Here is a 26,247-nt window from a genome sequence, read left to right as displayed (position 1 = left end):
CACACCCGGGCCCAGGTAGGAGGGTCGTCACAAATGTGACATTTGCAGACAAAATGAGAAACAAAATGTCTCATAGAATTGACTTATCAAAGGGGCCTCCCGAGTGGCACAGCTGTCTCTTTTGATGACAGTGCTAGAGGCGTCACTACAGACCTGGGTTCGATCCCAGACTGTCGTAGCCATCCGCGACCGGGAGACCCGTGAGTCGGTGCACAATTGGCCCAGCGTTGTCTGGGTTTTTTATTTAATTTTTTTCACCTTTATTTAACCAGGTAGGCAAGTTGAGAACAAGTTCTCATTTACAATTGCGACCTGGCCAAGATAAAGCAAAGCAGTTCGACACATACAACAACAGAGTTACACATGGAGTAAAACAAACATAGTCAATAATACAGTAGAAAAATAAGTCCATATACAATGTGAGCAAATTAGGTGAGATAAGGGAGGTAAAGGCAAAAAAAACCATGGTGGCAAAGTAAATACAATAAAGCAAGTAAAACACTGGAATGGTAGATTTGTAGTGGAAGAAAGTGCAAAGTAGAAATATAAATAATGGGGTGCAAAGGAGCAAAATAAATAAATAAATAAATGCAGTAGGGGAAGTGGTAGTTGTTTGGGCTAAATTATAGATGGGCTATGTTCAGGTGCAGTGATCTGTGAGCTGTTCTGACAGCTGGTGCTTAAAGCTAGTGAGGGAGATAAGTGTTTCCAGTTTCAGAGATTTTTGTAGTTCGTTCCAGTCATTGGCAGCAGAGAACTGGAAGGAGAGACGGCCAAAGAGGAATTGGCTTTGGGGGTGACCAGAGAGATATACCTGCTGAAGCGCGTGCTACTGGTGGGTGCTGCTATGGTGACCAGTGAGCTGAGATAAGGGGGGACTTTACCTAGCAGGGTCTTGTAGATGACGTGGAGCCAGTGGGTTTGGCGACGAGTATGAAGCGAGGGCCAGCCAACAAGAGCGTACAGGTCGCAGTGGTGGGTAGTATATGGGGCTTTGGTGACAAAACGGATGGCACTGTGATAGACTGCATCCAGTTTATTGAGTAGGGTATTGGAGGCTATTTTGTAAATGACATCGCCGAAGTCAAGGATCAGTAGGATGGTCAGTTTTACGAGGGTATGTTTGGCAGCATGAGTGAAGGATGCTTTGTTGCGAAATAGGAAGCCAATTCTAGATTTAACTTTGGATTGGAGATGTTTGATGTGAGTCTGGAAGGAGAGCTTACAGTCTAACCAGACACCTAGGTATTTGTAGTTGTCCACATATTCTAAGTAAGAACTGGACGGGCGGGCAGGTGTGGGCAGCGATCGGTTGAAGAGCATGCATTTAGTTTTACTTGTATTTAAGAGCAGTTGGAGGCCACGGAAGGAGAGTTGTATGGCATTGAAGCTTGTCTGGATGGTTGTTAACACAGTGTCCAAAGAAGGGACAGAAGTATACAGAATGGTGTCGTCTGCGTAGAGGTGGATCAGAGACTCACCAGCAGCAAGAGCGACATCATTGATGTATACAGAGAAAAGAGTTGGCCCAAGAATTGAACCCTGTGGCACCCCCATAGAGACTACCAGAGGCCCGGACAACAGGCCATCCGATTTGACACATTGAACTCTATCAGAGAAGTAGTTGGTGAACCAGGCGAGGCAATCATTTGAGAAACCAAGGCTATTGAGTCTGCTGATGAGGATGTGGTGATTGAGAGTCGAAAGCCTTGGCCAGGTCAATGAATACGGCAGCACAGTATTTCTTATCGATGCGGTTACGATATCGTTTAGGACCTTGAGTGTGGCCGAGGTGCACCTATGACCAACCCTGAAACCAGATTGCATAGCGGAGAAGGTGCGGTAGGATTCGAAATGGTCGGTAATTTGTTTGTTGACTTCGCTTTCGAAGACCTTAGAAAGGCAGGGTAGGATAGATATACGTCTGTAGCAGTTTGGGTCAAGAGTGTCCCTTCCTTTGAAGAGGGGGATGACAGCAGCTGCTTTCCAATCTTTTGGAATCTCAGACGACACGAAAGAGGTTGAACAGGCTAGTAATAGGGGTCGCAACAATTTCGGCAGATAATTTTTGAAATAAAGGGTCCAGATTGTCTAGCCCGGCTGATTTGTAGGGGTCCAGATTTTGCAGCTCTTTCAGAACATCAGCTGACTGGATTTGGGAGAAGGAGAAATGGGGAAGGCTTGGGCGAGTAGCTGTTGACCGCGGTAGGGGTAGCCAGGTGGAAAGCATGGCCAGCCGTAGAAAAATGCTTTTTGAAAGTCTCAACTATAGTGGATTTATCAGAGGTGACAGAGTTTCCTATCTTCAGTGCAGCTGGGAGGAGGTGTTCTTATTCTCCATGGACTTTACAGTGTCCCAGAACTTTTTTGAGTTTGTGTTGCAGGAAGCAAATTTCTGCTTGAAAAAGCTAGCCTTGGCTTTTCTAACTGCCTGTGTATATTGGTTTCTAACTTCCCTGAAAAGTTGCATATCACGGGGGCTGTTTAATGCTAATGCAGAATGCCACAGGATGTTTTTGGGTTGGTTAAGGGCAGTCAGGTCTGGAGAGAACCAAGGGCTATATCTGTTCCTGGTTCTATATTTCTTGAATGGGGCATGCTTATTTAAGATGGTCAGGAAGGCATTTAAAAAAATAACCAAGCATCCTATACTGACGGGATGAGGTCAATATCCTTCCAGGATACCCGGGCCAGGTCGATTTGAAAGGCTTGCTCGCTAAAATGTTTGTCTGAAAATGTTGTAGTTAGGGATGAAGATTTCAGAGTTTTTGGTGGACTTCCTAAGCCAGGATTCAGACACGGCTAGGACATCCGGGTTGGCAGAGTGTGCTAAAGCAGTGAATAAAACAAACTTAGGGAGAAGGCTTCTAATGTTAACATGCATGAAACCAAGGCTATTACGGTTACAGAAGTCATCAAAAGAGAGCGCCTGGGGAATAGGAGTAGAGCTAGGCACTGCAGGGCCTGGATTCACCTCTACATCACCAGAGGAACAGAGGAGGAGTAGGATAAGGGTACGGCTAAAAGCTATGAGAACTGGTCGTCTATGACGTCCAGAATAGAGAGTAAAAGGTGCAGGTTTCTGGGGGCGATAAAATAGCTTCAAGGTATAATGTACAGACAAAGGTATGGTAGGATGTGAATACAGTGGAGGTAAACCTAGGCATTAAGTGATGATGAGAGAGATATTGTCTCTAGAAACATAATTGAAACCAGAAGATGGGGAGGGAGGGTTTGACCGGCCAGGATGTCCTTGTCCCATCATGCTCTAGGGACTCCTTGTGGCGGGCCAGGCGCATGTGCGCTGACGTCGGTCGCCAGCTGTACGGGGTTTCCTCTGACAGGTTGGTGCGGCTGGCAGGGTCATGTTTCAGAGGACGCATGGCTCCTGAACTTCTTACAGGAATTACAGCGATGGGACAAGACTGGAACTACTATTTGGACATAATGAAATTGGGGAGAAAAAGGGTTACAAAGTACCAAAAAAAGAGTCAAATACAGTTGAAGTCGGAAGTTTACATACACCTTAGCCAAATACATTTAAACTCAGTTTTTCACAACTCCTGACATTTAATCCTAGTAAAAATTCCCTGTCTTAGGTCAGTTAGGATCACCACTTTATTTTAAGAATGTGAAATGTCAGAATAATAGCAGAGAGAATGATTTATTTCAGCTTTCATTTCTTTCATCACATTCCCAGTGGGTCAGAAGTTTACATACACTCAATTAGTATTTGGTAGCATTACCTTTAAATTGTTTAACTACCTTGACTTTGTTGTCCTTAGCCATTTTGCAACAACTTTGAAAGTGTGCTTGGTGTCATTGTCCATTTGGAAGACCCATTTGTGACCAAGCTTTAACTTCCTCACTGATGTTTTGAGATGTTGCTTCAATATTTCCACATAATTTTCCTTCCTAGTTAAATAAAGGTTAATAAAAAAAAATGCTCCAGTTCGCAGAACACATGATTGCAGTTCACATGAGAACGTGAGTACACCCAAAATAGTTCACACAGATAAAGATTGCCCACTAGCTTGTTTGCTAACATATACACACTTCGGAAGCAGTAGGAAGCGCATGAACATTTTATCATTATCGCGTTATGCACTAATGCTGATAAGTGAGTTACTGATCATGTTAGGAAACATCCGTAACGGTCACATCCGTTACTCTTAGAACAAGTACTGACAAAGAGAGAAAGGCAACCAATTATACATCACCTAAGCCCTTGATGAAAGTTAGCTTTGCACAGAAAGTTTGCATACAATCATACTCGAAACACATCCACAATAACAACCTTTCCTCAAAAATGTTACGGATGTGACACTGCCTGTCCAAATCAGCGTTCTATCTTTGCTAGATTGTAGAACTAGCGGTCAATGGACAAAAATGTGTTTGATATTGTTTTATTAACCTTACGACTTGGTCAGAAACACGGGGACAGATGTGAGTACCAAAACAAGTTATGTGAGCCATTGCCAAAAGCAGTAAAACCTGGTTGAACTGAAAATACTTATTTCAGGACTTAGTATCCTTTGTACTAACAATAATATTCAATTTGGCAAATATGTAGTCTTTACTTAAATACACACATTCAAGGTAAATATGAAAGTAGTTTAATTATGAAATAAGCTATTGCTCAGGTTGACCTTACTATGGAATTGCTCTATTGTCTTCCTGCCTTGGGTATAGCACCAATTGAAAAACTGCAATAGAATCGATAGTGTGGGACACATACAAATAAGTTGTGTCCAAAACGAGGTGTCCGAAAAGACTGAGAGACAACAAAGCTTCCATGTAAGTTCTCTGATTTTCTCGGAAATCCTAATAACAAACATGAGCTTTACAAAAGGTTCACACAGAAGGTGTGGACCAATGAATTTGAAGATGGAAAAAGAGATCTATGCTACAATTGATGAGTCTGGTCTCAAAGGGTTATCTGATATCAATGCCGGAATGTGACCATGAAGAGGCAGATAGTTTCCCGTAGAGGATTTTAGAAACACTTAAAATAATGGCTGTGTTTTATGTAGGCTTACCCTGGTGTGACGTTTTGGTAACTGTGTAAACCTCTAGGACAAGGTGACTTATCAGTATTTACCCCCCCCCCCAAAAAAAAAATGCTAAATATCTGCTGATGTGGCTATCATAAAGAACTAAAAATGCCACAATGATCTGGACGAGACTGACGAATTGAGGCAAAGGTAAGCATCTCTGGATTAACTATCTAATGTTAGCAAAATGTTGTAATTAATAAATAAGCAACATTTCTTTAAATTGACAGTTCTGTGAACTGTCTTGTGCAAGTTTTAAATTGACGCAATACCTGTTAGCAAAGGTGTCCGCTAGAAATGACACGCCAGGGTAAGCCTACATGAAACACAGCCCTTATTTTAAGTGTTTCAAAAAAATGAATGGTGTTAAAACGATTGGAACCATTTCCCTGTGTGACGCTTGGTTTTATGGGTATTATGACACCTCCACTGTGGGGCTCTATTGCCTAGGTAGCATACAAAACCTAGGTAGTGTACAAAACATTATGAACACCTGCTCTTTCCATGAGACTGGCCAGGTGAAAGTTATAATCGCTTATTGATGTCACTTGTTAAATCCACTTCAATCATTGTGATTGAAGGGAAGGAGACAGGTTAAAGAAGGATTTTTAAGCCTTGAGACATGTATTGTGTATGTGGGCAAGACAAAAGATTTGTGTGCCTTTGAAACGGGTATGGTAATAGGTGTCCTTGGTGCACCGGCTTGTGTCAAGAACTGCAAAGCTGCTGGGTTTTTCATACTTAAAAGTTTGTATCAAGAATGATCCACCACCCAAAGGACATCCAGCCAACTTGACACAACAGTTGGAAGCATTGGAGTCAGCATGGGCCAGCATCCCTGTGGAACGCTTTTGAAACCTTTCACACAAGCTGAATTTGAATACACAGTCGAGGTTTTTTTCCCTCTTTTTATTTTTCTCAGCTGTCAACACTGTGGACTGATTCCAAATCCCTTTACCCCCCCAATTTCTGCATGTGGCTTCTCTGTTAAGGGCTCTGGAAATTAGGTTTGTGGAGGTTTGGCTCATCTCTTCAATGTTGGTGATAGTAGATTGGCTCTCTTTGAAATCATGTTCCTTATCACTGTATTTTTGGAAGCGGAACTGAAAATGACCTCCATGGTTCAGAAGAGGTATTTGCCTACCAGGCCATTGCAGTTTTATATTATAGATTCTTTATGATCACTTTCTCAAATACAACTATGTAGCCTAATGCCACTCTTCCGTCTCATTTTGTATGTTTGTATTGAACTGTTGTTGACGCATTTAATCCGTTTTAGCCTGCTCAGGGAATACGGCTGAAAAATAGCTTCATAGATAACTAGCAGTTTAACACTGACATGAGAACAGAATATGTTGAGTAATGTGTAGTGTCCATGTCAACTAAATGAGGTGAAGAAATTTCTCACTTATTAATCCCAGCCCAATTTCACTCTTTGGGGATATTTATTGATACATTAGAGATGTTTGCAAGCACAAGCTTGTATTTCACATTAAAACGTAGGCCTAACTATTTACAGTGCAGTCAACATGTCATGTTACACAACATACTTTAATGTCTGTTGAGTAATACATGTGCTAGGTCAGGAATCTGTTCAATGGCTTGCCTCTTAAAGATGTGTGTGTGTGTGTGGAGGTGTTGAGACGGTTGTCAGTCAAGTTATTTTAGCTGGTCTTCTAAACTGTACTGCAAGGCTGGGAGATTTGACCATGTCCTTTGTGGGGAAAAGCGCTGACTTTGACAAGAGGCAAGCCAATAATTCAGGACAAAACTCCCATGAATCAGTCTGAGCGACTGCTGCTCAGCTATGGGTGAAAATGAGAGTTCAGTTTACTAGGGGGGCCCCAGCCGGTGTCAGCTGCATCAGTGTGCACATTGCACTGAATATACATAAATGTACAGGAGTGCATGATCTTTATACATGTGTAGACTAAACAGAAGTCATGCTATTCTGCCATTGGGATTTGTACTTTTATAGCCTATTACATAAATAGGCTTACTGATGGAGTGTTAGCAATTTGACTAGTGATGTTTAATTTAGACTCAATCCTACTAGCAAATAGGCAAACATTGCTTTCCACAGACATGCAATGAAAGCTTTCTGTGTAGGAATGTCAACGGACATATGATGTATAATTTTTTTCTCACGCAGTCACAGAGAACCATTAGCATCTCTGGGGACCCACAGTCATTTTTGATATAGCTTGATCAAAGTCTCTCAGGCAGATTGATATCGCTAGCTACATTCTGTCTGAATGAATCTGCAAGCCAGAATGTTCAAAGGCTATTGTCCATTTGAGCTCTTTGGAGAGCAAATCAGCATTATTTTTCAGGACATAGACGATGTGACTTTAATGGTTGATAATGTAGGCTACTGGTGACAGAACAGTTCCCCAACATCTCCCCAAGCCGACGCTACTGTTGTGGAAATATTCTACTGGAGATAATTGCTTCCCTGCTGATATTTTCTTGTTTATTGAAGCTAGCTTATGTCAGGAAGGATTCTTCTAACATTACAGGTCCTTTCACTGTGCTATCTTGACTTCACAGTTGAGTCTAAATTTAGTATTTTACTCATACTTTCACCGCACGCACAATAAGGTCATGTGTGTTTCCTCTTCTGGTGTAGAGCTTCCGATTTCAAAGGTTCAGCTGTTGTCGTTGATAAGCCATAATGGAGTGGTTGTAGGTGCTCCACAGACCTCTTCAGTCTGCTGTTGTCGTTGATAAGCCATAATGGAGTGGTTGTAGGTGCTCCACAGACCTCTTCAGTCTGCTGTTGTCTGCTCTAAAAGGGTCTTTCTTTGGCCAATGTTTGGTCGGATAAGAGATCATAAAAGTGCATTCTGTCTTGACAGCTTTACGATTGAAAATAAGTAAACTAGCCTAAGCCAGCCCACCAATAAGCCAAGGCTATTAATTACATCAGCATCACTTATGGAAAGTGAAACAAAGATGATCAGATTGTCACTGCTGAATAAGGATAAAATCAAAATGATTGGTTGATTGGGCCCATTGTTCCGTGACAATGTCAGCTGTAACATATGGCCTCACCATGTTGTTGAGTTTTAGTTGTACACGAGATCATCACATACTTAGTGAGAACATGGTGTGGGAGTCACTGTGGTTTGTTAAATAATCATCTCACCATTTTGTTCCATTCAGGCCTTCACACTCAAGCAACCATAATTTCTCTCTTTAGATCAACGAACAGTCACCTTGTCAGGCCGACAGAATGAATCTCACTAAGGCCCATCGCTTCTCCTTGGTCCCCTTGCCCCCCCCCCCCCCCCCCTCAGAGTCCACACTTCAGTACCTCCTCTCCATTGTGAGTCAGTGAACCCCTTGGCTTAGCCACTCGTTCCTCAGCATCCATCCCTCGTTCCTTATCTCTCCGTCTGTTCTTTGCTGTAGGCTGCTGTCAGAAATGCTGACAGAGGCATAATGGTGTGATTCGCTGCGTAATTTGCCATTGATCCATTTGCCTTCCTCCCGTTCTCTCCTCTTTCTACCTCCCGAGCGACGTGCTACTCTCAGGATTTCCATAAATCTTGCTGGACAGAGCTTTGACCGGAGTCCTCTCTGATCTTTTTGCGTCATCTTATAACAGGCTAATTGTGTGCTTTTGCTTGCATATTCTGATGTTGGCATTGCCTCAGGATATGTGGGTAAATTGACTAGATGGGAATGAATGTCTTTGTTTTTTGGCTGCTCTTTTGGCTACCCTTGTCTGTGGGTTTTCACGTAGGGCCAGTTTTCCAGTTGAATTATATTGAAGAACCACGGAGGCACCATCATCATCCCCTCTGCATGTGTCGTTGCCAGTCTGCACGTGAGGGCAGAGCTCAGCTTCAGACTTTATTACACAGATGACATCACTGTCACGCTGCCCTGTTGTGTACCCAAATCAAAGGTTGCTGCTGATTCTAATTACACAGCGCTGTGCACACTGCCAATTGGAGCTGTTATTATTTCACATCCTGGTACTAAAGTCAGATAATCCAGAGCTGTTTGAACCTAGCTCGTCCCCCACTAAACCGTCTATCAAAACTGCTCTTCTGTCTCCCGCTCTAATTCCTCTGTATTTTATCTTCAAATACTTTACAACTTCAAAGTTATTTAAAAATCCCCTCCAGAGTCTGCATGATACAGTAATTCTTTGGACTGTGAATTTTCTGTATCAGTGCTTAAGTCAGGCTGGCGGAAGAACATTTTATATCCATGCACAAAGGCATGATGAGGGCTTATATCACAGTCTTGACTGCTTTACTGGTCTGTAAATATGAAAGTAGATGGAGCAACAGTTTCTCTTAAGCATGGGAGGGATTCAGGGGATGTTAGTACACATACAGGGGTCATTTTTGAGAGTAGTAGCCATCTGTGCTAATGCTAAGGATGCTGTGGCACACTGGATTACTTATGCCAGTATCATTCAATCTCTCATCATTATGGGTCAGAATCCAGACATTATCCTAGAACTCCTCAGGGGTTAGTAACGTCAACTATGAGCAGTTACATGCACACAATATTGTGAATAGTCAGATTCATGTAATAGTTTGTTTTAAAACGTTTACATGCTTTGCAAGAAGAACGATTTCCCTAATAATACTGTTTACATGGACACACCTGAAATCAGGCTACATGATGGGTATTTTTATAAATGCAGAAAATTGCCAATCATAATAAATGTTCTACCACAGACCATGTTATTTTTGCGAAGGCTATTTGAATCTGAGGTTCAAACGTACAGTATAACGTTATGTGAAAACTTTCTAAAATGCATACTTTCAGTTTTTCCCAAACTCGCGAATAAGAGGGAGGCTTGCGCTACTGGTGCTTGCACATGTGCAGATCAAATACACAGCTGGAACTCTGATTTTTAGCTGTTTACATGTCCTAATTAGAAAGATTGCTCATAAAACCAGGTGTTTTAATCGGCGTATGCTCACTTTTATTTTGACCTCAGGCCGATTTAAGATGAGCAGAGTAATGCCAGGCGGACACTACACGACTTTTAAAATCCTAACATCGCTGAACATCCTCACATTAAACAACATTATTTCCTGTATTTTTGTTGTTGTAGTCTTGCCAACGTAGTGGTGGGCACACTAAACAATGTGGCGCAGATGGGGGGGGTCACACTACAAGGTTATTCACTTGGTTATGAGGATCCTCGATGCCATGCTGTTTCCTGAAAACAAGGATGTGATAGTTACAACGAGCTGTGGCTCAAAGCAGCCTCAAATGTTTTCAGGCAGACATTCACGCTTGCCATACAGAGTTGAAATATCTAGCCAATATATTTGGAATTCAATAACATTGTGTGTAAAGAGCTTGTCAGAGCTGTAGCGATTTGTCACTTTGGCAAGTACACACGCATACCAGTAGTAGTCAAAGCTCCTGCGCGAGAGTCTACACATTCTGGGTGACGAGAGACCCTACATCTCACGGACTTTTTCTCAGGCGAGCTCTCAATGGCTATTGCTGATCATCGTTCTCAATTATTGTAATTGCAAATCTCACGCCACAAGAGCATTGCAGATTTTCTGCCGATTTTTAAAATCAAACATGTCTGAAGATGTCAGGGCGTCTGGATCTGCCCAAAGACGGGATCGGTAGTCCTCAGATTGCGTCTATGACCCGCTCACATGAAATGAGCGTCGGTGACGGTCGTGCACCCCGACATGGTGGAGATTGTCTCCGATCTCAAACTGGTCTGGCAAAAGCTAAATCGGGGCCAAAATCATGTAGTGTACACCCGGCTCAAGGTGTTTACATGACTATTTCCATACTCAATTTACTGCCATAATCTGTTTTTAGTATCGAATTATGAGTGTCTGTAAACATACTCCATGTTACTGGACTACTAGCAGCCATTCTGCACTGACCTCAAAGCACCACAAGAACACAACTTGCTCTAGTGAACTAGATCTGAATTCTGGGTTAGTCAGATGGCAGGTTTAGTCTAACTCAGTCAATCATTTACCACACTGAATATTCTGTTACTGATGAATGCAGAGTTGACAGTCAGGGCATCATTGACGCAATGTTTCACAAAGTATAGAGATGCTGGGGGGGGTTATGAATCTGTAATGGAATTGAACAGTGAGGAAGTTCATTCATTATACAGCTGGCGAACTTACTGAAGGAAGTTCATTCATTATACAGCTGGCGAACTTACTGAACCTTCTCTCCACTGTTTGCTATTCATTCAAAACCATCTATCGTTCATGACTTAGGGCATGCAGTTGACTCTAGTCATTGATTGATTTTAAAGGCTATATTCTCATTGACAAACATTTTAAGGAGAGGCAGCGCGACGAGATTTAAATTTACATAATATGTACAGAAACTTTTCAATTTACGTTACATCCTTGCCTAACCTTTTGTTGAGGCTGGCAATGTGTCATTCTGGCTCTGCTGCTCCACATTTACCATAAATATCAGTATCACAGTAGCCACTGACTTCAAGCCTATCAACTCCCAAGATTAGGCTGGTGTAACCGATGTGAAATGGCTAGCTAGTTAGCGGGGTGCGTGCTAATAGCGTGCTAATAGCGTTTCAAACGTCACTCGCTCTGAGACTTGGAGTAGTTGTTCCCCTTGCTCTGCATGGGTAACGCTGCTTCGAGGGTGGCTGTTGTCGATGTGTTCCTGGTTCGAGCCCAGGTAGGAGCGAGGAGAGGGACGGAAGCTATACTGTTACACTGGCAATACTAAAGTGTCTATAAGAACATCCAATAGTCAAAGGTATATGAAATACAAATCGTATAGAGAGAAATAGTCCTATAATTCCTATAATAACTACAACCTAAAACATCTTACCTGGGAATATTGAAGACTCATGTTAAAAGGAACCACCAGCTTTCATATGTTCTAATTTTCTGAGCAAGGAACTTAAACTTTAGCTTTTTTACATGGCACATATTGCACTTTTACTTTCTTCTCCAACACTTTGTGTTTGCATTATTTAAACTAAATTGAACATGTTTCATTATTTATTTGAGGCTAAATAGATTTTATTGATGTATTATATTAAGTTAAAATAAGTGTTCATTCAGTATTGTTGTAATTGTCATTAGAGAAAAAAAAAATAATAATTAAAAATAATAATAAAAAAATTAAAAAAACTATACAAAAAAAACGGCTGATTAATCGGTATCGGTTTTTTTTGGTCCTCCAATAATCGGTATCGGCGTTGAAAAATCATAATCGGTCAACCTCTACTATCATCCATCCTCCCCTCTACAAATTCACCCTTAATCAGCAGCTGTGTCACATTATGTCAGGTTGTTTTTTCAGACAGTCAAGATTTACACTCAGTCAGACTGCCGATCCCTGTCTTGGTCTATTCAGCTGGGTTTAGTACACGTTCAATGATTTCTGTCTGGGAGCGCAAGCAGGACACCTTTACACACGGGCTAGGCCTAGGAGGGCTTTAGAGAAAATTGCTTGAGACTCACATCACATCTTGGACGTATGAGTCAAACCGAGTCAGACCTCAAGCTGTTGCACAGGGTGGACATAATATTAAATCAAATCAAGTGTTATTTGTCACATACACGTGTTTAGCAGATGTTATTGCGGGTGTAGCGAAATGCTTGTGTTTCTAGCTCCAACATTTCAGTAATATCTAACTAGTAACAACTAACAATTTCACAACAAAACACACAAATCTAAAGGAATGGAATTAAGAATATATAAATATTTGGATGAGCAATGTCAGAGTGGCATAGACTAAGATACAGTAGAATAGAACACAGTAAATACATATGAGATGAGTAATGCAAAATATGTAAACATTATTAAAGTGGCCAGTGATTTCAAGTCTATGTATTTAGGGCAGCAGCCTCTAATGTGCTAGTGATGGCTATTTAACAGTCTGATGGCCTTGAGATTGAAAAACAGCTTCTGTCTCAACATGCATCTGACTGTACTATAGTCTAGGTCTATTCATGATCAGTGTAAACATGTAGGCCTATTTAATAGGAATGTAACGATTCACATCGGTGTCGGTCCCTGATTCAAATGTTTAAGATACAAGTGCATCGGTCCGCGGACCCCAAACCGATCCAAATGTAGCATGCATCGGTCAGAAAATCGATTCAAACGTTTTGAGTCGCTGGTTCACCCAATTTATTTATCTTTTTTACATTCTTTCTACCTTCCAAAAATACCTCATCTTTTGTGACAACTGATTCGTCCTCCCCTTCCGTGTTGAACTGCAGGTAACTGTGTTGACAGTCATTGATCTACAAGTCATTTAGCATGCCGAACAACCCCAGGCAATAACAGTAAACTGTGCCCAGTTTCGCACGCTTACCAACGCGAGGTAGGCGGCCTGTTCCTGATCTTGCACAACTGCACTGCACCTTTAGCAATCAAATGCTAAAATGGCTGTATGTGATGTTAGGCTTTATTAGTTGAGTGACAACCTGTGTTATTTGCTAGGTTTTTGTTATCTATGCCCTGTTAACATTTTTATAAAAGTAAGGGGGGGTGAAATCCAAAGTTGTGCTACATATTCATTGGTTATGGCATAGCTAATTTGTAAATGATAAATATTGATACATTAATAGTTTAAACATTTAATCTGCAAAAATGACAAGTTAGTTATTGGGAGATGGTGATTTCAGAACCAAAGTGGGGGGACAAAGAACATCGGCTACATTGCCCCCCCCAAAAAAAAAAAATGTTAGTGGGGTAGTTCTCTAATCAAACCGAATCGCACCGAAACTTAATCGTACCTTTCCTGTATCGTATCCGAGCCCAAATCATCTGGCCACCTATTTCACAAGTTTGTCTCCGAGTTTGTAAGGACACGTTTTAGCTCCTTATTCAACCCTAGTTCCTCCATATGAAGCTGCGGTTGAGCCACATATGGTCAGCCTCTTGCTGAGTCCAGATGTTATGTCTAGCCTAACCCAGGAGTTTGGGAAGGTGTGCACTGCTACGGTCGCACCCATATAGCATTTATGCTATGGATCCTGAGCCAGACAGACTCTAGGTAAACAACAGCATTAGCTCTTAGTCACCAGAGCAAGATGTGCTTCTCTCAGCAACTAACACCATGATTATTTATGGTCTACTGAGTGAAACAGAACCTAGCTACTACGCATGTTTTTAAACTGCCATGGTCCCCTCTGTTCACCCTAAAAGGACTTTCATGCTGCTCACAAATTCTCTTGACAGTTTCAGGGATCGATAATTGCTCAGCTCTGATCCAAGGCCCCAGTAAGTGATGAAAACAAGGTAGGGGGAAGAGCGAGGGAGAGAGAAATCCCCTTCCCCCTCTTCTCTCAGCCTGAAGCTACTGCCCAGTGGTCGTACAGGAGCACACATCTCCAGGGAGGACACACACACACACACACACACACACACACACGACGCCCCCCCAATAATTGGTGTGCATAGGACTTGGTAAACAATCCGCTGTCTACTAGACGGTGTGGGGAAGTAAACCAAAGTCCTTTAAAAGAGAGGTGTATTTTTACAACATGGTCTAGATGTGTTCTCAGTACACCCATCCTCCTGACAGATTCACAGAATTAGTCGGCCCAGTATTGACACATCGTGCTCTGCAGATGGTCGTATCCTGTCTACTGTAGGTCTTGGAACGGATGAGTCCTATTCATCAGCATACCACACCCTGTTATGTCACAACATTTGGTTAGAGAAACTGGCTATGATTAAGCACGCCAATCCATGTTAATGTGTGTTGACATCTGTGTGTGCTGGAGCATGTTGTTTATCAGACCACGGTCTTTCTGTCCCAGCCAAGCAGGGTTTCTGGGTGAATGACAGAGTCATGCTGGGTCCATCTCCAGCATACTGTCCATCATTCCCATTGAGACAGATAGGAGACTGAGCATTGAGTCAGAGGGCAGCCAGGGTCAGAGACAGCAGAGGCAGGCAGTGTTAAGCCCTAAGGAGTTAATGTTAGAGCTCTGTGAAGCAGTGCATTGTGGACTTGGAGAGACTGACTTGCCTTTACTGCTGCATTTTATAAGGGTCAAGCCCTTACTTGTACATCAATGCATCATTTTTGAGAAAGTTCAAATTGCCAATGTCTATCTTGCAGTAGCTTAAAATGAGGATTTGGCTGTAAGTGACTGCATTCCAGGCCATGGCAGGACACAGAAGGTCTGTGGAGGTTTTGAGTCTGTCTACAGTCAATGAGACCCCAGCAGTCAGCAGAGCGGACTAGGTATTAATAAAGATACAATGTATTCATTTGCTTTGAATTTCCATCTCAATGGCTGAGTTCAGTTTGGGTTGTGGTTTTGAAAGAAAATGTACTAAGCACTTTTGCCATCTGGTCTCAATGGATCAGTCTTTTAAAAATGTCAAAAGTTAGAGAAGCAGTATTGACCATGTAGCCTAGCCATTGTCTTTCATGGAGAGGAAAGGCCACACAAATGTTGTTTTTGGCAATGGTAGTCAGTGTGCCAATACACCAGGTTCCATCTTGAGTTTCACTATATTGTTATTGTCCTGCTTTCAAAGGAAACAACACCTACCTGTCCTGACAAGCCTCTACTATGTCCTGTCCTTCATCTCAGCTGGGTGAGTTAGGGGATTACAGTACTACTCATTGAGTGACTGTGACTGTGACACCATGTTGCTTAGACTAGTGTTTGTCTATTTTGAAGCTCCATTATAGAACAAAGAGACCACATAACCCAATATGCTTCTAAAAAAAGTATTTTATAGGGCTGAACATGATGACTTATTCAGGTCACTTTAGCAGTTATCTCCATTGCTGCACCATCGAACATTCTACATCCCAATTTAGATGTCAGTGTCTATTTGTTTTTTATGAATCCGTCAATCCAGGAAGTGAATTGAAATGACATTCATATCAGTTGTTTCTTTCAATCCCTGAACTGACTGAATTAAAAAGGAATTGACCTCAACCCTTTGTTTGTTTTGGTGTCCCAAACATACAGTATAATGCTAGTGTCTTTAGAAGGCCAGACTCCACTGAGATGACTGTGCTGGCAGACTCTGTTGAGCAGCAGCTCAGCCCAACATAGGTCTCAATGACTGTTGCTTTTTATTAAATCAGAGCTGCTATTGATCAAAATGGAGCCTCAGTTGGCTTCATGAAAAGCTATAAATCTCCCCCAGGCACAGGCTGTATCCACTGTCAGCTATATACTGACTGCATATGTCACTAAGTGGTTATGTTGACTAGACTATCATTTCAATGCAAGAATGAATTGTGTTTTAAGTTGTGGTATGGTTTGCCAATTTAAGATGTGTTTTGGAGTGCTAGTCCAGCCATTCTCTATCTGTGGGTTACTGGTATACCATCTGTTGGAGTATGGGTAATACAGGGTTATACTGCCAGTTACTGTAATTGCAAGGAATGTGTTAAGCCTAAACGGTTTAGCGTTAGTAAAGTTGATGGTTTCTTAATTATGAGTGTGGTCACTCGATAGTCTCAGTTGGGGAGGAATGGGTGAAATCCGACAATTTAGTGACGTCTTGGTCACACTGGAGCAGACAGAGTCAATTACCTCACTACCGCAACTTTCCATCCCGACTTGGACCAAAAACAGAGGAGGGAAGGAGAGAGCAACTTGTGATCTAGAGCGAGACCACGGTGTTGTTCACCATCAGGGTTTTGTGGTGGCCCGTCTACTTCTGTGGATTCAATACTCAACAACATACAGGCCTTGCTCTTTTTCAAACCTCATTTTGTTGCCCTGCTTTTGTTTTGGCCTAACTTTAATTGTAGCAGAAAGGCACTTATTAATGAGAAAAATATAGGCCTACTTAAACTGAAGGCACAAGCAGCAAATATAATTGTTGTGTGTGACTAGGGCTGTGACGGTCTTGGAATTTGAGGTTACGGTAATTGGCCAGGTCAATGTACACAGTGACCGACATAACCGTACAGGGGGGGGGGTAAAATAAAAAGGGGGGGGGTCACAATTCTGTTTAACTTGTTTACATGGATATGCTTCTTAATTAAAATGAATTTTAAACAAGCAATTACACTTAATTATTATCATGGCATTTCATTATTATTGTTCAGGTTATTACTTATAAAAATGAATCAACAAATGAATAAATGCCGGGTTGGAGAGGATCTTAAGCATTTTCTTATTGACACAACATTAACGGACTCAAAATCAAGATGTATGCCTACCTTCTCTGTTGGCTTTTGTGCATATTATTTATTAATACAGATCCTGTTTCGATGCACAAAACCATTTAAACGAAGTCCGATGGGTTTTCTCTGACTTTTCCCAAAACATTTGGGACTGCCGCTGCAGTCATTCGATGACAGTGGTATTGACATATTGAGATAAATAATGAGAAGTAATATAGCTTAAAGACTTTTACAAGATTAAATCATGACAGGAGCGTTTTGATTCTTATTAAAGAGTCCAGACAGGCTACTTTATGAAACTTTCTGAATCGACATATACACTTACCATGAGTGTATAAAACATTAGGATTGAAACAATACCTATTGATGACTTGGCAAATGCCACTGTATACACTGAGTATACAAAACATTAAGAACACCTGCTCTTTCTATGACATAGACTGACCAGGTGAATCCAGGTGAAAGCTATAATCCCTTATTGATGTCACTTGTTAAATCCACTTCAATCATTGTAGATTAAGGGAAGGAGACGGGTTAAATAAGGATTTTTAAGCGTTGAGACATGGATTGTGTATGTGTGCCATTCAGTGTGAATTTTTATCTTTTGTCTTGCCCAAACACACACCCCCATAAAAGCACCTGTCAGTCAAAGCCACCAGCGTATGTCAGACACAAGCAAATATTTCTCATTAAAAAAATGTTTTAAACCTAGGCTTACCTTAACGTTTTCCATAATTAGGCTATAAAATAAATGATGAAGGGGACAGCTATGCTATAGTATGAAGATGAAACTGACAATCATTAAAATAGAAACAAATACACACATGTCCATAGCCTAGCCTATTCATCAACGACGCTGATTATCGAGGGTGTTAGAAAGATTTTTCAAATACTGTGAGGAACCATTATAATGCGTGAGGTGAAGATAAAATGACTGAGAAGCCTAGCAGGGCTCTGTCTACATCAACATGACAGAGAAAATGATGGTATGAAATTCACCAAAAAAAAAATTCTCACAAGTGTAGCAGGTTGTGAACTCTGTCAACAACGATTCCCCTCCGAGAATGAGAACGGTAAATTGCTGTAATTAATACATGCATTAACAGAAATGTATGTAACCAAATGACAGGGATTAACAGTAAATGGCCTGTTTTACAAACAGTAGGCTACCAAATGGGCAATCATAAAAGTGCATTGTGGGCTAACACGGTATAACCTAGGCTACTATTCTATTTGCAGGAATAGGAGGTCGGTCATTTTTCTGTCTCGCGTAGGGCAGCCTATCGGCCAGGACCGGGCCTGATCAGCATTTATTTGTCTATAAATTAAGAAAAGATTCAGTATCAAATTATGCCAGGTTGGAGAGGATTGGTGCATTGTTCATTTGACACAACATTAGTGCATTATAGGCCTCAGAGCCGGAACGACCTTGTCGACTGCTGATGAATAATTCATGAATAGTCAGACACTTCCAACCTTTTTTAAAAGAAGACCGGTGTATTTATTTACTAACAAGCAATGAAAATGGCACTCTACACCCTAGTGTAGCTAATCTACACTGAACAAAAATATAAACGCAACATGTACATTTAGTGTGTGGAATGAAGGCAGAATGTGTCTGGTTCCAGGTACATGTGCATACTCATAAAATCCAGTTGACCTCAATTGGGGAGCCATGGAAACCAGGGAATGGGGAGTGGACAAGGGGAGCGTGTGCAGTTGCATCTAGGAGGATTTGGTTTTGTGTGTGATAGGGCTGACCCCATTTAGTCGACTGGTTGAGTTGTTTCGTCGATATGCTGTTGGTCGACAGATGTTTTTAGTCGAGCAGTGACATACATTTTTTTTCATTGCACACAAGACACCTGTCTGATTTGCTCCTCTCTCTGTGGACTAATCCATTAAGGAGGCCGCGGGGGTGCCACGGTCCAAGAAAAAGAGGAGTGTGTCTCAGCTGCACACGGCACGTCTCTCCAGAATGCGCTCTCTCTCCCACCATTTTGTGCATATTCATTGTTTCATAACTTGTGTGCATTGTTTGCTGTGTCTGTCAATTCCCCATTTACATATCACTAGTATTAGCCTACATTTTAACATTAATTCCCATAATTTGCAATGTATGTTTGTTTGTTTAGTTATGGTATTTTGGTTAATGCATTCAATTTATTATTATTATTATTATTATTATTATTATTACAGTCGTTTACCGTTCTCATTGTCGGGGTGGACACGTTGTTTGCAGAACTCACAACCTATGCTAGACTTGTGAGAAACACGTTTTTGTTTATTTTATTCCATTTACGAGTTTGGCAATGTATCGTCTTTTGTTTGAAACGTTCCTGTCAATGTTGACTAAGGACGAGCACTTGTTCACCCGTATCGAAGTAGGACTAGTCTACATGGCCTGCACGCAAATGTAGGCCTATAATGTAGGCCTATAATGTAGGGACATTTTGATTTAGTATTTCTGATTGTCTATAATACCACTAATGAGCTGTGGAGCGTTACCCCCAAAACATGTCTTCACCTCAAACAGCAAGTAAATTATGTCTGTTTTTAGAATCAATTGAGAATGACAATAGTTCCTAAAAAGTATTTGAAAAATGTTTCCAGCTCGCTCTTTTTTTAATAACCATGAAAACGAAAAATGTAATGCTCTGATCCAGTGGAAACGTCATAAAATACCTGATTTACTTCTTATCCCCTACAGCTGTGTCTGTCCCGAGCTCACTGGTGTGGGAAACTCTGAGGCCCAGAATATTTTATACAATGTTGCAAGTTTGCTAGCACAAGTTTCCAGCCAACCCAGTTGATACATGTGAAATCCATAGATTGGGGCCTAATTTATTTATTTCAATTGACTGATTTCCTTATATGAACTGTAACTCAGTAAAATTGTTTAAGATTTTTGTTTAGTGTAGATTTAGACTGTAGATTAACCTCAGACAATAATGTTGAGATACAAAGACTTGGCACTCCACATGAAAGTTTGCCGACCCAGTGGTCGCAAATTACCGGTAGCCTATTACCGGCAACTTCAGGATCGTAACTGCAGAATCTGCGAAGGCCATCAGCAGCGGAAGGAGGAGGGTCGGAGGGTCGGGAACAGGTTTTTTTCTTCTGGTTAGGCTATATTGATCTCTTGCTCTCTCTTGAGTCATTTGTGTGTTATTTAATCAAACAGCGTGCTTAAAGCATCAGACAAGTTGATTTTATTAAAACACATGCTGTGTCTGCAAACCCATAGCAAGAATAGGTAAATAAACATTTATCAGTTTAAGCGTGTGATAGGGAGAGGTACGCCGGTAAGGGGAAGCTGAACTATCACACACAGTAGGCTTGTTCATTCTCCCCTGGTCTGTTAAGTTTAGACACTTGGGTGAGGAAATGTGAAGGTTGAGAGGGAGAGGAGAGAGGGCTCATTTTAGCTGATGGCCGGGAGGCACTGACGGAGTGACCTTGAGGGAGGTGACTGATGCACGTGGAAATTAGCGAGAGGACAGGACACCTCCAGAATGCCTTTGTCCATGACTCCCTCCGTCCTTCCCTGTCATCCACTACTAATGGACTTGCTGCTAATGGCTTTATGTGGCAAAAAAGATAACAGATTACCTGGTCTGCTTAGTACTTCCCAGGACTGGTTGGTTTTTATTGTGATGAGTAGGCTATATTTGTTTATCCCCCTGCACAGCTTTGGTGGCTGTAATACATAGTGCTGGTCTTCACTGGTTCTGCCATGTAATCGACATGGTTCATTGACTAGACCTCATTCCCTCCCTAGGTCAGGAGCACATGGGAGTGACCGATCCCATTGGAAACCTCACCAACGCCATATTTGCCTTGTAGGTTTCAAGGTCTTCTTCACACAATGACGCAATCAATACTCTCAAAGAACTGGAAAATGGACTGAAGAAGTGCTCCAGTCACCACCATACGATTTGAAGGCAACAAAATGGAAAAGAAACCAGTGAAGCGTGTAGCAAATCCATATAGATTAACACATGGCTGTCTGTTATTGGCTGTCTGAACGGCTGTAGGCATGCAGAAGCAAAATGGCTCTAGTCTAGTAAGATACAAGGGAAAGGGGCCCGCTGTTCACAGGGCAAAATGACAGGGGGGCTTTTATAAAGGAAACAGGAACGGAGGAAAGCCTTAGGGTCTGCCCGGTAACAAGGAGGATAGGCACCTCTCTCCTCTCACTCTAACCATCTGCATTGTCAACATTCTCAGTGTCAACGTGGTTGGATGTAATGTATTTTTTTTCTCTTGCAATGTTCCAGCCTGCAGAAGGATTGCATTGGCACGTTTTGGCTTGTTCATCCCTCAGCAAAGCTGTGTGTGACAGAGGGAGCGAGTGAGTTACAGAGAGCTGGAGGGGAGGAGAGGTAGGAGGGCTGGCTCAGTCACATGGGCAACCAGAGGAAGCAGGCAGGCAGACTTTAGCAGCTTAAAGGAGAAAAACATATTCAGAGAACATGTAGATTCTCCTCTTTGCGGCCCTCTGTCATCACATCGGTTACTCCCGTTGCCTTTCACACCTGGTGTAGCCTATAACGCTTTCTTAATCTAAATGAATGTATTTCTATAGGCCATTCAAATTGCACTATTACTGTCTGCCTGTTACTCATGTTAAATAGACAAGCCTAATAATAACAATGTCGGTGTGAACCACTGTCAGTTTTGAATGCCTCAGTCAGTCAGTGTATTGACTCTTGATGTAATCAGCCCACTGGCGTCTGGTATTAATACTCCTAAGAGTGAACTGAATCAATCAAGCCAGTAGTGTGTTGTGCTATCTGAGCTCCTCTCTCAGCCCTTCATTATGCTAAGTGTCAAAATTGGCTACAATTATGGATCTATTTCAGGCTAGCTGGGGAGAACAGAACAGCAGAGCTCACTGATTACTTCCTTTGTTGTTTACGTCTTCACATCGCATGGCTTTATGGACTGGTAGAAATGGGACTGGGGATGGGTGGATGGTACTGACTACCAGGAAGAATGGGCATGGGATAGTGATTTGGTAACCATCCCCTCCACTACCTGCCCCCCACTGGTTTATTACACTTAACATATGGGACTTCTGTTTGTTCCTTCTAGCACTACTGATGTGAAGTAATGGAGCCCCTTGTAGGACTCACGGTCTCTCTCTCTCTCTCTCTCTCTCTCTGTCTGTCTCTCTCTCTCTGTCTCTCTGTCTCTCTCTCTCTCTCTCTCTCTCTCTCTCTCACAGACTATTCTGCTAGAAAAGCACACATCACAGAGGTAATGTACTTGCTTACTTTACTTTCATTTAGCCCATATGACTGGGAAATACATTTGACTCTTCCTCTGCCCTCTACGTTAACCGCCCCTCTCCTCACTGTGATCCCACACACACCATTTCCATATACTCTGTATGTGTTCTGACTGGTACACACCCACCATTTCCCTATACGCTGTATGTGTTCTGACTGATACACACACACACACACACACCATTTCCATATACTCTGTAAGTGTTCTGACTGATACACACACACCATTTCCCTATACGCTGTAAGTGTTCTGACTGATACACACACCATTTTCCTATACTCTATATGTGTTCTGACTGGTACACACACCTTCTCCGTGTACTTTGATCCCCTTGCACGTCAATCCTCATGGTGTGTGATCTCTGTTTGCTACACTCCATATACAGGCTTCAGCATCAGTATGCTCAGGGGTAGTGATGGAATCTCCATAGGGACTCTCAACTCTCAATTTGTCTGCGTAATCTGGGAGGATAGAGGTTAGAAAGAGGAGCTTGAAGGGACACTCAGTCCACTCAGAAGGCTTAGTGACACATTTACAAAGCGTTCACACCTGTGTCAAGTTTGCACTTGTGATTTTCAAAGGGGAATACAGGACAAAATAAATCGAAGCTGAAAAACGGGAAACTGTCCTTGTACCTCTATTGATATTCAGAGAAAACTCTAGATCACCTTGACTCCACACACAATCAATACATTTTAAGTTCAGGCTGTAACACTACGCAATGTGGAAAAAGTCAAGGGGTCTGAATACTTTCTGAAGGCACTGTAGACTCACTTTCACATACTCTGCTGCTACGCTGTTTGTCTATCCTGATTGCCTAGTCACTTTTACCCCAATCTATATGTACATATTACCTAAATTACCTCAACTGCCTCGTACCCCTGCACATTAACTCGGCATCCTTGTACAGTATATAGCCTCGTTATTGTTATTTTGTGTTACTATTTCCTTTTTAAGTAAGTAAGCATTTCATGGTAAAGTCTAGACCTGGCGCATGTGACAAATACATTGGATTTGATTTACCTTTCGTTCCTCATTTGATGTGTTTGTTATTGAAAAGAACAGGTGCAAACTTCACACTGGTGCTGCAAACGCTTGATAAACACTAACCTCAGGTGTTCGTGTTGTTAGTGTTGTCAGCCCATATAGTGAGGATCAATCTAAATATGTGTCTTAACCACTCTGCTCCATCCTCTGGCCAACAGCTGCCTGGTGTCTCGGGTCTACCAGGCCAGGGGAAGAGGATGGGCCACAGGGGAGTGGACGCGTCCGGAGAGACCACCTACAAGAAGGTAGGCAGTCGGCACTATCTCCCCGGATTTTAGCCAGTCAATCAATTTAATGAATCAGTCATATAGTGATCACATATAGTGCCTGCGCCTTTTACAAATGCCTTACAGCAAAGCGGCCAAACCCCCAATAGAACAAGCCAAGACATTGGCAAGGAAAAACTCCCTTGGTAAGGAAAAACTCCCTTGGTAGGCACTTAGCGATGGTCCTTTATGGACAGTTAGGCTACAGCTGTGTGCAGGCAAAGCAGAGAAGGGACATAGCTCTGTAACTGTGAAAGCCTGCACACTGTACTCTCCACTTATACTATACGTTTTATGGGTCACACACACTTGATAGGTGCAGTGAAATGTGTTGTTTTACAGGGTCAGTCGTAGTACGGCACCCCCGGAGCAAATCGGGGTTAAGTGTCTTGCTCAAGGGCACATTGACAGATTTTTGGGGTATTTCTTATATATGTGAGAAGGCATGAAGAAAAGACACCGCAGAGCAATCCGAGTGTGTCTCACAGATAACCAACCTGACGGAGATCTACTCCGACCCGATTCATCCACCCTGTCTGTCTTTTGCACATTACAGTATAGGTATTCTGGTTTGCGTGTCTGAGTCAATGTTTTGCCTCTTTAGTGTTGAATTCAGTCACGTCTGAGAGCTGAGCTAATGGAGTGTGTAAATTGTAAGATATTCTCAATGAATATAAATGAGTGGTAGTCCACCAAGCTCAGAAATGTCTAAGTATTTCCCTAACACCCACCATCTCTCTCCTCTCCCCCAGACCACGTCCTCTGCCCTGAAAGGTGCCATCCAGCTAGGCATCGGCTACACGGTGGGCAACCTGAGCTCCAAGCCTGAGAGAGACGTTCTCATGCAGGACTTCTATGTGGTGGAGAGCATTTTCTTCCCCAGGTAACTAGGTAACCACACCATCAGGGCTGCACACAGCTTTGTTTCATTATTAGAATGAGGCGTTTCAAAGATATCAGAGATTTCTGACCGATCACAACTCTGATCCTGGAGATGTTCTTTTGATTGAAAGTCATTCATTATTTACACCAGAATGATTCCTTCATAGTGGCGCAGCGGTCTAAGGCATTGCATCTCAGTGCAAGAGGCATCACTACAGTCCCTGGTTCGATTCCAGGCTGTACACTCTTTGGACACTGTGTTAACTAACCTCCAGACGAGCTTCAATGCCATACAACTCTCTTTCCGTGGCCTCCAACTGCTCTTAAATGCAAGTAAAATTAAATGCATGCTATTCAATCGATCACTGCCCACAGCTGCCCGCCCGTCCAGCATCACTACTCTGGACGGCTCTGACTTAGAATACGTGGACAACTACAAATACCTAGATGTCTCGTTAGACTGTAAACTCTTCTTCCAGACTCACATTAAGCATCTCCAATCCAAAATTACATCTAGAATCGGCTTTCTATATCGTAACAAAGCATCCTTCACTCATGCTGCCTAACATACCCTCGTAAAACTGACCATCCTACCGATCCTTGACTTCCGCGATGTCATCTATAAAATAGCCTCCAGCACTCTACTCAGCAAACTGGATGCAGTCTATCACAGTGCCATCCATTTTGTCACCAAAGCCCCATACACTACCCACCACTGCGACCTGTACGCTCTCGTTGATTGGCCCTCGCTTCATACTCGTCGCCAAACCCACTGGCTCCAGGTCATCTATAATCTTTGCTAGGTAAAGCCCCGCCTTATCTCAGCTCACTGGTCACCATAGCAGCACCCACCCGTAGCACGCGCTCCAGCAGGTATATTTCACTGGTCACCCCCAAAGCCAATTTCTACTTTGGCCGCCTTTCCTTCCAGTTCTCTGCTGCCAATGACTGGAATGAACTGCAAAAATCTCTGAAGCTGGAGTCTTATATCTCCCTCACTAACTTTAAGCACCAGCTGTCAGAGCAGCTCACAGATCGCTGCACCTGTACATAGCCCATCTGTAAACAGCCCATCTATCTACCTCATCCCCATACTGTATTTATTTATTTATCTTGCTCCTTTGCACCCCAGTATCTCTACTTGCACATTCATCTTCTGCACATCTACCATTCCAGTGTTTAATTGCTATATTGTAATTACTTTGCCACCATGGCCTATTTATTGCCTTAACTCCCTTATCTTACCTCATTTGCACTCACTGTATATAGACTTCTTGTTTTCTTTTTTTCTACTGTATTATTGACTGTATGTTTGTTTATTCCATGTGTAACTCTGTTGTTGTTGTTTGTGTCGCACTTCTTTGCTTTATCTTGGCCAGGTCGCAGTTGCAAATGAGAACTTGTTCTCAACTAGCCTACCTGGTTAAATAAAGGTGAAATAAATAAAAAGTATCACAGGAAGTGATTGGGAGTCCCAAAGGGCGGCGCGCAGTTGGCCCAGCGTTGTCCGGGTTTGGCCGGGATATGCCGTAGTTGTAAATAAGAATTTGTTCTTAACTGACTCACCTAGTTAAATAAAGGT

At 42.2% G+C, this 26,247-nt stretch overlaps 1 protein-coding gene across 5 annotated transcripts in view; it reads left to right on the top strand.

Moving 5' to 3' along the window:
- pip5k1ca (phosphatidylinositol-4-phosphate 5-kinase, type I, gamma a) overlaps positions 1-26,247 on the top strand; it is an 85,592-nt gene that overhangs the window by 11,951 nt on the left and 47,394 nt on the right. For 3 of the 5 annotated variants that reach the window (XM_029706830.1, XM_029706831.1, XM_029706829.1), the window contains exons 2-4: positions 22,406-22,437; positions 23,676-23,762; positions 24,536-24,666. In XM_029706830.1, coding sequence (XP_029562690.1) covers positions 22,406-22,437; positions 23,676-23,762; positions 24,536-24,666 — 250 coding nt within the window. Of the gene's footprint in view, positions 1-15,566; positions 15,621-22,405; positions 22,438-23,675; positions 23,763-24,535; positions 24,667-26,247 lie in introns of those variants that run through there. The other 2 variants (XM_029706832.1, XM_029706833.1) reach the window with 2 other exon arrangements.

The sequence above is a fragment of the Salmo trutta genome, chromosome 22 (assembly GCF_901001165.1).
Source record: "Salmo trutta chromosome 22, fSalTru1.1, whole genome shotgun sequence".
NCBI classification, from domain to species: domain Eukaryota; kingdom Metazoa; phylum Chordata; class Actinopteri; order Salmoniformes; family Salmonidae; genus Salmo; species Salmo trutta.
Note: the sequence above shows the minus strand (reverse complement) of the source record. Positions and strands in the feature narration are given on the sequence as shown.